The 12,740-nt window shown below is 42.5% G+C and overlaps 1 protein-coding gene across 3 annotated transcripts in view; it reads right to left on the bottom strand.

Moving 5' to 3' along the window:
• Window positions 1-12,740, bottom strand: part of SHROOM2 (shroom family member 2) — a 214,842-nt gene that overhangs the window by 68,200 nt on the left and 133,902 nt on the right. For all 3 annotated transcript variants that reach the window (XM_077294740.1, XM_077294741.1, XM_077294742.1), the window contains exon 3: window positions 385-516. In XM_077294740.1, the coding sequence (XP_077150855.1) occupies window positions 385-516 (132 nt within the window). The remainder of the gene's footprint in view (window positions 1-384; window positions 517-12,740) is intronic.

The raw sequence follows: 12,740 nt of genomic DNA, 5'->3' as shown, positions 1-12,740 counted from the left end.
TTTATGAAATAAAACCTAGAAAGGGTACAGAGATAAGTCACAGTAGTTCTGACAAAACGGGGTAACACACCATATAACACTAATTACCATAAGGCGTGTAGTATAGGACCATTAGGGTATATTTAAATATTTAATTATTTTTCTATGGTCAAATATTGCTTCAATGCAGAGATTACAATGCTTCAAGCTACAGCCAATATCCTGATGCTTCACAACCATAGCTGGCAGTCCACCTCCTAACCCCACGAACCGAATGGGGACTAAGCTGCTGCTACACCCCTCTGGGATGGCATATCTTCCATAAAAACAAGAGGACTTGTCTGATCCTAGCAGATATCGGGGGAAGTTGCACTACTACAAGCAATAGACATTAAAAACAATTACCTGGAATGATATCTGTTCCCCCACGTAGGGTTGAAGTTTGAGCTTGCAAGCTGTGCAGTCAAAGACTCCATGGGATTTTCAATAAATTTTGTAGAGTGCCAAGAATGAGGTCTATAAGTAATATCATTTTTCCTACAAAAGAAGAAAATTAAAAGAAAAAAGTTATTAATATTTACTTTAAGTACCCGGACATTTCAACAGTAAATGTAATTAGCCATAAAACTAGCGGCATACAAACTGAATTCTGGAATAATCCGTTATGGTCACAGATCTAATTTCAAAGGTTTTATAACTGAAAAATGGATAAGTGAATAACAAACCTAGCCATACATGTATTAAAGGAGGCATGCTTGCCTACAAATAGTATCCCCTGGATAAAAGTGATAATTGTTAGCTCATGGAGGGTCATACTGGTGGGACCCACATGATTGCCAAGCAGCAACACTGGTGTGTCTCAGTTTCCCCCAGCTGCAAGAATGGAGGCCTTGAATAAACTGGCTAGCTGCGCAAGAGCTCTGCTGCTCCAGGTAATGCCTCTGGCACTGACAAAGGTGGCAAGTACAGAGCAACGCTTGGCTGTTTCGTCTCTTTGGGGGCAGAGACTTGGCACCCATAACCCACTGCTCTATTTAGCTATTCCTGTAACTTTATATCTGAAACATCTTGGAAGAATTTCTAGCTCACATTATAAAAATTCCACCAGTGACCAGACCACTGATCCTCAATGAATATGTGGTCACAGTCCATAAAAATGAAGGGAAGTTTTAAAGAGATAAATTGCTGCAAAGTTTTGGTAAGGCCCATTCATGTCAAGGAGAACAGACTCTTCATGCAATGAGAATTAAGAGTGCAACTAGTGATTATATTTAGGGGTATTATATGGTGTGGGGGTTTGATCTTTTTTTTGAGGAGAATTAGATATTTTACAAGGCATACCAGAGAGAGTGACATCAGTCTGATCCGCATTGCCTTTCACTTCGTCCAGCAAACCGGCTCAAAGTGATCCAGTAGTGTTAATATTGTTCCCCTTTTCTCATTGAGTGGTAGATACTGTTTATTTAGCATGTAATTCATGCTGTCATCTAAGGTCCCCCTACATAATAGGCCAACGCTGGTGATACTGGTTTAATGTGCATTGAGGTCTCCTGACTCTCCCCAACAGTTGATGTCAGGAAAGATGAGGATCAAATATGTCCTAGTTCGGATCCTTTTTTCTCTGTAAGTTAAGTCGCCACCAGGAGTCTGACAATGGCTCTCTAGTAGAGAACACAGGAGCGCTCGGCACAAGTGTTCAAGTGTAAGGAGGAATCAGGAGAGATAGGCGGCCAAACAATCGATCTGCCTAATCATCGTTTGGCCGACAGCTATCTATTGTGTATGGAGGCCCTTAGTGGCCTGCTCCTCTCTTTTAGGGCTTGTTTCCATTTGCGAGAAACACGTCCGTGTCTCGCATGTGGAAACCAAGCTCTGGCGCCGACACTTGGGAGCAGAGCATGCGGCTCCATGTATTGCTTTGCGGCCGCACGCTCCGCTCCCAAGTGCCAGCACCAGAGCTTGGTTTCCACATGCGAGACACGGACATGTTTCTCGCAAATGGAAACAAGCCCTTAGAGTTAGCTTTTATATGTTTGTATTATGGGGTGTATTATAATTTTAGATTTCGTAAGTATCTTCAGCCTTGTAGACCATGAATAGCAATGCATTGTGTATGCTTGACTATTTCTCAAAACTAAACCTCACTCCTGCTGCTCTAGAACTTTTCAATACACTAAGGCTAGGTTCACGCTAATAATGCTGTTCGCTAAGCACTAAGGAAACTTGAACAGAGCTCTAGCATAGCCATTCACTTGCATTAAGCCAATGAAGCCACATCTTTTTCAGACATGTACAAAATTTGTCTGAAATACATGAATACTGGAGGAATGAGGCCAAACCGAGTTCACAGTAACTCGTTCGGCTAAACTGAAGTGAAGGGCTCTGTCGGGGAGACGGCACTATATAAGTGAGAACCTTGCCTAAAACTTGTAAGTTTTACTATCCGCACCATTAAAAGATAAAACGCTAGTTGAGAAAAAATAAAATCAAAATAGAGACGGAGATGGACATATATGTCAAAATTCAAACCGATGTACCGATGTAGTTCAACGTAGGGGACATACTTCTATAGGTTTCAAAGTGTATATCCTATGCATACATACAAATGTGAACCTAACTTTAGTTGAGTGAGCATCCATGTGTTCTTAAAGAAGAAAGCAACAGGGTTGTGCGTGGTAAAATACAACAAGTCCAATCTTTCCTTTCCCTGACATCGGCTACCTGGAAAAAGTTGGGTCATAACCATAAAAATAAAATGGACCTCTTGCTCCTCCTACCTAAACAATGTTTAAATAATGCGTTTGTATGCCACCTTAAAACACTCATATTTTATCATATGATAAAAAAGGTCCAAAAACCAAGGCACCAGACGTTCTCCGATTACCGGTAGTCGTCAACGTATGGCTGGACAAAGGCCCTATGTGGCCGAAACATTGCAGGTTATTTACTTTGTTAATTAATAAAGCTATTAATGATTAGAGAATGTCTGGTGCCTTGGATTTTGGATCTTTTGATGTTCTGACAACATTATGGAGCGTTGCACCAAGACTGCCAAGATTGCAGAGAGATTCATGGAAATATACCATTTGTAAAAGGAAATACAGGTGCCATCACAATGGAATATGAAACTACTACATAGCACAGAATGCTGTACACGGTAACTAATTAGATTTATCATGTATGACATAAGATAAATCTAAAATGCATTACGACAAGGCAAAGGCACAGAAAGGGGAGCACAGGAGTCTATGAGGATTCACTACGGATACAAGAACTAGTCAACTATGGTCACATAGGAGGGACAATACAGCAATACTGTACCTCATGGAACTTCTCAAGATGTTCATGAGAAAACTCCTGGCCACAAGGAGATCTTTATCTGATGGCATGGTCTTTGTTATAATATTCACCATTACTTGCCTCTTCCTGAGCCGCCAGCAAGCAATAGAGAGGACAAACCAGTTTAAGATGTCAAACCACTCCAACCGATTAAATTAATTTACTAGACGCCTCAGTGTAGAGGACAGAGTACAAGATATTACATACATCAGAAAATATTTTGAAAAAAATATATATTATTTTGGCTCTGTATTTGCACAATATAGCAGAGAGTTTCTACTTTGGTGCTCACATTAGGCTTACCGATAAGATCAAAGCCTTAGATAGCAGTGAAAGATGGCAGCTACAAACAGTGAATAACTGAAGGTCCAGCTATCATTTGGGAAACCACAATAACCTCTCACTCCTATCTAAACTTGCACTTTTAGTTGCTTGGATGGAGGCAAGCGGCTAAACCCACCTCTCTACCAACTCATCAACCACAATCAGACAAAATAAAATTCAACATGAAACCAAGAGTGTGGGGTTGGGGGGGGAAAGGCAAGTAAAAACCACAGCCTTTAGACTATTGACTAATATAGTCAGATGACCCTAACAATCATGGCCAGCTATCTAATTGGCATGGGGGTAGGGTCTCCTGACTCCCAAAAGAAGTTGAAGAAAGAACATATGCACACTCAGTCGAGTATATATATATATATATATATATATATATATATATATATATATATATATATATATATATATATATATATATATATCGGTATGGGAAAGAATAGTTAGCAGCTGACTATGAAAGCATATAAGCACCCTTGGGAAGGTTATACACTCTATACTTTTATTTTTTGTAGATCTAATGGCTTTAAAGTTATTGAGTGGTCAGGTTTACTGGGGAGCAAAGGAACATTGTGGTGATTTGGCTGCCCGTGGCAGTTTTAACAAAAAAAAAAACTGAAGAAGAGAGAAAATGTTTCCAGTGTAGTTACATTTATTGAGTATTTATAGGGAGGGTTTTGCAGACGAAAAAACAGTAAGTTTATTTTTTTTTTAAATCTCCCTTCTCAAACATGTAAGGATTTTTAATGACATGGTTGCCTGTTTGCGCAGCCACCGCTATCAGGAGGCAGCCAATCTCCTAGGCAAATAATCTGCTCTTGCAAGCTCTTTGGTATATAGGTTGTCAATGCTGATCTGAAAGTGTCCGGGTCGCTCCTCTCCTCTGAAGCTGCAGATGCCACGCGGTCTCCTCCTGGCACAATGAGAACAGAGACAGGGCCGCTGATTGGCAAACACTTACTAGCACACCACCCCTGGTAGGACTTCATCCATGGTGGACATCTAAAGGTACCGTCACACTAAGCGACTTTGCAGCGAGAACGACGACGATCCGTGACGTTGCAGCGTCCTGGATAGCGATCTCGTTGCGTTTGACACGCAGCAGCGATCAGGATCCTGCTGTGATATCGCTGGTCGGAGCTAGAAGTCCAGAACTTTATTTCGTCGCTGGATCACCCGCTGTCATCGCTGGATCGGCGTGTGTGACACCAATCCAGCCATGTGTTCACTTGTAACCAGGGTAAATATCGGGTTACTAAGCGCAGGGCCGCGCTTAGTAACCCGATATTTACCCTGGTTACCATTGTAAAAGTTAAAAAAAAACAACACTACATACTCACCTTCTGATGTCTGTCACGTCCCCCGCCGGCGGCTTCCCTGCACTGAATGTGTCAGCGCCGGCCGGCCGTAAAGCAGAGCACAGCGGTGACGTCACCGCTGCTGCCGGCGCTGACACATTCAGTCAGTGCAGGAAGCTCTCGGCAGCAGCGCGTAACCCTGTGGACAGCGGGGGACGTAACAGACATCAGAATGTGAGTATGTAGTGTTTTTTTTTTTTTTACTTTTACAATGGTAACCAGGGTAAATATCGGGTTACTAAGCGCGGCCCTGCACTTAGTAACCCGATGTTTACCCTGGTTACTCGGGTGCTGCAGGGGGTCGTTCCCCTGATCGTTGGTCGCTGGAGAGAGCTGTCTGTGTGACAGCTCCCCAGCGACCACACAACGACTTACCAACGATCGAATCGCTGGTCGTGATCGTTGGTAAGTCGTTTAGTGTAACGGTACCTTAAGGTACATCACTCTTACTGGTAGGTTATGTGTGTGGATTTTGATGCGTTTCTGGCAGCACAGATTTGCATCAATTCCACAGTGTAGTGCACAGCCAATGTTAGTCTATGTGAAATTTACGTTTGCTGTGCACATGCTGCTGGAAAAAAAAAGCGCGGAATTGCGGCTTTTTTTTCCTCACAGCATGTCAATTCTTTTGGCGTTTCTGCATATTCATGGACCCTCTCTAGGCTATGAATATCAGCCCGCAGCTGTCTGCATAGCCTTTCTGGCAATAAATTATAGGGGGACCCCACGTCATTTTTTGGGGTGGTCCCCCTATTTTAATAGCCAGGAAGGGCTAAATATACAGCTCCGGGCTGATATTCATAGCCTGGGACGCTCCATGGGTATTAACCCATTCCCAGGCTACAAACATCGGCCCCCAGTCGCTGGCTTTCCCACTCTGGAAGTGAAAATTGCGTGGGAGCCCAAGCAATTTTTTTTTGTAATTAAAATGATATTGTGATTAAGGCCGGGGTCACACTTGCAAGAAACTCGCACGAGTCTCGCACCTCAATACCCGGCACTGCCGTCGGCACTTGGGACGAGAGTGTGTGGCTCCATGTATTTCTATGTAGCTGAACGCTCCGGTCCGAGTGCCAGTGATGGGTATTGAGGTGCGAGACTCGTGCAAGTTTTTTTTAAGTGTGACCCCGGCCAACGCAGATTTTGTGTGTGTGTGTGTCTTTATTTAACTCTAAGTATTTTATTATGTTTATTACTAAAGATCAGGCTTGATATTATCTTTAGATATAGCCATCTATAGATAGATCTCTCTAGATCTATCAATAGATATATATATTTATCTATAGATCTATCTATCAATATTTCTGTGTGTGTAAACATTATTCTTCAATGGAGTATGTAAATGAAGAGGTTGGACAAGAAATGAAATCACTTTTTTTTTTTTTTCAATAATAGATCTTTATTTAGCTTTCAAAAAGGCATACAAATCTGCATGAAAAAAAGCGCATCAAATCTGCACCTGCGTTTTCTGGGAAGAAAGAATCTCTACAGAAAATTCCACATACCCGTACTGCACATACATGTGAACAAAAACCCCACAGTACCACAAAGAGGTGCACAGGCATCCACGTGAAAACTAATGAGGTATTCTGGAAATTGTGGTTCTACACCCGGAAAGCAATAAGCTGCCAAATAAAGAGAAGAACATTTCAAGCATATTTAAAAAAAAAACAGCAAATACGTCTACAGAAACAGCTAATGTTTTGAAGAAAGAAAGAAAAAAATAACTACCACAACACAAAAGAGCTATTGTCCCAGGGTCCCTAATGGTTACTGAAAGTGGTGGTGGAACCGCTGTGAACCAGCCCTTTATAGCTGCTTCCTCTTGATTTGCCTTCCGGTACTCGAAACTGATTTGTACGACAGCTTTTTTCAAACAATTTAATCCTGCCACCTTGTGGCCACAGTATGAAATGGCTGAGCGTCCAAGCCATTTTACAAAGCAATATATTATGACCAGTATTTCACCATGTATTGTATTCATAAAATAATGTATAATGAATCAAGACTTTAGGTAGGACTTAGTCATTTAGTCAGAAATGGAAGAAACTCTTCCCCCCCCCTCCCCCTGCTCTTCATTAGCGCAGATCAATTAATTCCAGAGGTGGCGCAGAAGGATATAAAATTAGATGCACATGTATATTTTCTTCTGGACATCATATTCACTCTTGTGGAAAGCCAGGTGACATCTCAGGTTTCCTACTCGGAAGGACTGCCCTTGTTTGTATTATGTTTTAGGAAGTAATAGGACCACATAGGGAATAGATATGCCATGGAGCAGTGTTCCTCAACTCCAGTCCTTGAGAGCCACCAACAGGTCATGTTTTCAGCATTTCCTTAGTACTGCCCAGATGACATCTGCTTCACCTTGACAGGCATTCTATCACCCTGGCAATACTAAGGAAACCCTGAAAACATGACCTGTTGGTGGCTCTCAAACACTGGAGTTGAGAAACACTGCCTTGGACAGCAACAAGAGCAGGGAGAGGATAGGCTGGTCCTGGTCAGATGGACTAGGCCTGACCATGTACTACATGGGTGCCCACTGACATGAATGGGAGATGTGGCGAAATACATACAGTAGTAGTTGGTATCAGGTTCTCTGGCAGAAGCAAATCATCTCCAGGAGGTTCGGTGGACAGAACTGTTAGTTATTGATGAATCCAATAATTATGGACACGAATACTCAACCTAAAAGAACGAGAAGGGTGGTTTTTTGGTGGGGGAGGGGTACGGAATTTCTATTGTTTTATTTGCCGGATTTGAGGTTTCTCTAACAAACTGTACAATCCTGAGACACGAGAACTCATATAGGAGGCACTCCATTGTAGATGGCAACGTGTCAGAGTTTTTATCCAATTAGTAATAGGGTGCAGGTCGGCGGGGTGAGATGTTTTTTAAAGCAGCTCTAAGGTAATGATTCTCCTTGAGGAGTTCTAAAAGCTGTAGGGAATCTCATGATATGGGCAAACTACGATTTTTCCAGGAGGGTTTGGAGAAAATCCACTCAAACCAGCCTGAAAAAGAGCTAACAAAATGCTCAAAAGAATGAACATTTCTATGTAAAAATGACTTGCTGTCCATATGTTCAGTCTTTTGGATGTCCTAACAGCTTTAGGTTTCTAAAAACGCCAAGAAGTTCAAAGAAGTGACCTGACCATTCTTCAGCCACCTTCTGCTTACAAGGCAGTCAATGGAAAGGCTCAAAAGTTGCCCAGTTTTTGGTTGATAAAAACATCTGGAAATCATTAGCACAAAAGACGCCCCAAAACACAGCAGGTCAAAAAAGCGACAAACAAACGTGCTCGGATAGGGTGTTAATCGAGCATGCTCGTGTGCTAACCAAGTGTCTTTGGCGTGCTCGAATAATATGTTCGTAATATGCCATATAATCAGGCAATCCCCGCATATGTCAGGCAGCCACGGGACTCAAACATATTATTCGAGCACTCCGAAGACACTCGGTTAGCACCCGTGCATGGTTGGAAAACGCCTTATCCAAGCACATTCGCTCATCACTATTAAACATTAAAAAAGTGACAATTCAGGTTTGGAAAACACCAGAGAAAAAGAAAATTTCCTGAAGAGTCTACCGCTTGAAAAATTGATATTTTTAAAAGCCTGAGAAAGAGGTTGTGTGCTCGTAGCCTTAGACGAGCTGACCTGCAGCATTAAATGCCCATCGACTACATGAAAGCATCATTTAATAGCCTGTTTGGACAGACTGCCTGGACTTCCATGCACACAGAACAATTATTAATGCAGTGCTACATTTGGTATATTGACCCCATAAGTAGGATGCCTCACATAGGAGACCCTTTAACTGCACGGTCAAGGGAGAGCCCCGGTGCAAGAACAGTATGTATAGGCACTTTACAGCCCAAAGGCTCCTCATAAGGCACAATTCCACCTAGTTTGGTGGTAAAAATTGACATTGCACATTTATAGCTATGAAACAGAGCCCCCCGGGTTTGCCAGGCCATCCATGCAGCTGGGCGGATCAACTTCATGGTGAATTTCCCGAGATTCATGTCCCTACAAATTTCACACACTGCTGAAGACTGGTGACATCAGCTGTGGTCACGCGGAGTTTTCCATAATGCCCTAAAACCGTAACATCACCAGGAGTAGTGCAGCCAATCAGGGAGGCTAATACTGCCAATATAAAGGATGGAGGCCAAGGAGCACCACTGTCTGCCTGTACAGTGCAGGAATAGGAGGTCAGAGCGCACAGTAATACATCCACTTAGGTGGAGTGAACGATCAGTTCTCTCTCTCTCTGCCAGGTATAGGCAGCAGAATCTCCATTATCTGTGCCAGTGATGGACGAGACTGGCATCTATGCAGAAGTGGAAAACAATAGTGGCAGTCAAACGGTATAATGCAATAATGTGACTGCCATCAGGTTTACTACTGTAAATGGACAACGATCGCTACGTCATAGTGGGGGTGCGATATACAAGTCCAGTATGCATAGTTTCACCAGCATAACCCCACAATTTAATGCATATTCTAATTTCTTTTCCATAAAGTAGCCAACCTTTTAAGAGTGAAGGATGCCACTGTATTCTTAAAGATCTCCAATACCAATTCACATGTTGTCCCCTGATCTGTGCCTTGAGATAATCCGGTCTTGGAGATCTGAAAACAATTCTTTTGGGAATGACATACATGGGCAGCAGTGGGACGTTATACAGACATACATGCACATTTCCAAAGCATGACCTATTCATGGAATTTGCCAGAAATCACTCCAACCTAGATATAGAAGTAACTTGATGGTTAAACAGAGCGTGCACTCAGGCTGAACCTCGAGCGTCCATATATCAGAGGACCATTTATTGACATACTAACCAAGGCCGACATGACTTCAGTAAATGTATAACAGATATGTATGTAAAATGCACTAAAGCAAATCTGCCGTAACAAATATTTTTCAAGAATTTATAGCAGCGAACACAACATGTCTCAAGAATCTACTCCACTGAAGAAACTATTCCAAGAATGTTATTGTACCTGGTCAGATGATGTGCTTCACATGGACCTTATCTTGGGTAAATTCTCCCGGGGACAAAGTGTTAGTCCGGCCCTTTCATGCCTTGTTTAGATGAATTATAATGTCAGTTACACAATGGCAGCCAAGTGGAAAGAGAAGAAACTGAGAACTGTACATCCAAAGACTGAGGAAAGCAAAATAGAGAACAGTTCCTCTGAAAATGAGAAAAACTAGGAGGCTCTTGAATCCTGCCAAGGAAAACACCGAGAGCTATTCAAAATGAGACCTAAACACCAGCAGATGGCTTAGAAGCTGTTTCAATTATTGCATTAGTCCATAATCTCCAACCTGTGGCTCATCAGCCAAAGCAAAACTGTAATTTCCAGTATATCCTGACAGTCTAAACACAAGGCATAAGGACCGGCTCCAAGTTTTTGTGGGAGGCCCGCCGGGCCCCTTCATTTTCAATTTTTCCTCCTCACCTTCCAAGAGCTATAACTTAAACTTTTCAGTCTACAGAGGATTATCAGGGCTTGGATTTTTTGGGAAACATAACTTTCTGATTTCTTTTTAGCCAATTTTATTTTATCATTTGGACGGTCACCGAATGGGATAAATATGATATTTTCAAAGCTGAACAGTTAGTTACGCACGTGGTGTTACCAGATACAGTGGGGCAAAAAAGTATTTAGTCAGTCAGCAATAGTGCAAGTTCCACCACTTAAAAAGATGAGAGGCGTCTGTAATTTACATCATAGGTAGACCTCAACTATGGGAGACAAACTGAGAAAAAAAAAATCCAGAAAATCACATTGTCTGTTTTTTTATCATTTTATTTGCATATTCTGGTGGAAAATAAGTATTTGGTCAGAAACAAACAATCAAGATTTCTGGCTCTCACAGACCTGTAACTTCTTCTTTAAGAGTCTCCTCTTTCCTCCACTCATTACCAGTAGTAATGGCACCTGTTTAAACTTGTTATCAGTATAAAAAGACACCTGTGCACACCCTCAAACAGTCTGACTCCAAACTCCACTATGGTGAAGGCCAAAGAGCTGTCAAAGGACACCAGAAACAAAATTGTAGCCCTGCACCAGGCTGGGAAGACTGAATCTGCAATAGCCAACCAGCTTGGAGTGAAGAAATCAACAGTGGGAGCAATAATTAGAAAATGGAAGACATTCAAGACCACTGATAATCTCCTTCGATCTGGGGCTCCACGCAAAAGCCCACCCCGTGGGGTCAGAATGATCACAAGAACGGTGAGCAAAAATCCCAGAACCACGCGGGGGGACCTAGTGAATGAACTGCAGAGAGCTGGGACCAATGTAACAAGGCCTACCATAAGTAACACACTACGCCACCATGGACTCAGATCCTGCAGTGCCAGACGTGTCCCACTGCTTAAGCCAGTACATGTCCGGGCCCGTCTGAAGTTTGCTAGAGAGCATTTGGATGATCCAGAGGAGTTTTGGGAGAATGTCCTATGGTCTGATGAAACCAAACTGGAACTGTTTGGTAGAAACACAACTTGTCGTGTTTGGAGGAAAAAGAATACTGAGTTGCATCCATCAAACACCATACCTACTGTAAAGCATGGTGGTGGAAACATCATGCTTTGGGGCTGTTTCTCTGCAAAGGGGCCAGGACGACTGATCCGGGTACATGAAAGAATGAATGGGGCCATGTATCGTGAGATTATGAGTGCAAACCTCCTTCCATCAGCAAGGGCATTGAAGATGAAACGTGGCTGGGTCTTTCAACATGACAATGATCCAAAGCACACCGCCAGGGCAACGAAGGAGTGGCTTCGTAAGAAGCATTTCAAGGTCCTGGAGTGGCCTAGCCAGTCTCCAGATCTCAACCCTATAGAAAACCTTTGGAGGGAGTTGAAAGTCCGTGTTGCCAAGCGAAAAGCCAAAAACATCACTGCTCTAGAGGAGATCTGCATGGAGGAATGGGCCAAAATACCAACAACAGTGTGTGGCAACCTTGTGAAGACTTACAGAAAACGTTTGACCTCTGTCATTGCCAACAAAGGATATATTACAAAGTATTGAGATGAAATTTTGTTTCTGACCAAATACTTATTTTCCACCAGAATATGCAAATAAAATGATAAAAAAACAGACAATGTGATTTTCTGTATTTTTTTTTCTCAGTTTGTCTCCCATAGTTGAGGTCTACCTATGATGTAAATTACAGACGCCTCTCATCTTTTTAAGTGGTGGAACTTGCACTATTGCTGACTGACTAAATACTTTTTTGCCCCACTGTATGTTTGGGATTTTTACCATTTAATATACGGTATGTGCTGGAAACAGAAAACGGGGGTGGGGATTATAAACATTTATATATTTTTTATTGGTTCACCAGAAGTCTTAAATTACAGATCACTAATAGAGCACACTGCACTACTCTAGTGGAGAAGTGTACTGTCAACTTGCCGATCTCCTATGAACCTAGCCAAGAGGTTCAGTCTACCAGCTGCCATGACAATGCCATTCCACAATCATGTTGTAGGAGGAGTAGATGGGCATCAGAAGGGACATCAACCTCCATGTTTAACCACTGAAACGTGGTGGTCTAACAGGTTAAACTGTTGCGATTGAGTGAGCCAGATCCTCAGACTGCTTCCATAGATTACAAGCAACTAAAGCCTGGGCAGAGAGGGACATCCATGCTTGTGGACCCTGGCACTTGCCTGGCTTTCCCAGAGGTCGCTTGTCACC

This window comes from Ranitomeya variabilis, chromosome 3 (assembly GCF_051348905.1).
Source record: "Ranitomeya variabilis isolate aRanVar5 chromosome 3, aRanVar5.hap1, whole genome shotgun sequence".
Classification (NCBI taxonomy): domain Eukaryota; kingdom Metazoa; phylum Chordata; class Amphibia; order Anura; family Dendrobatidae; genus Ranitomeya; species Ranitomeya variabilis.
Note: the sequence above shows the minus strand (reverse complement) of the source record. Positions and strands in the feature narration are given on the sequence as shown.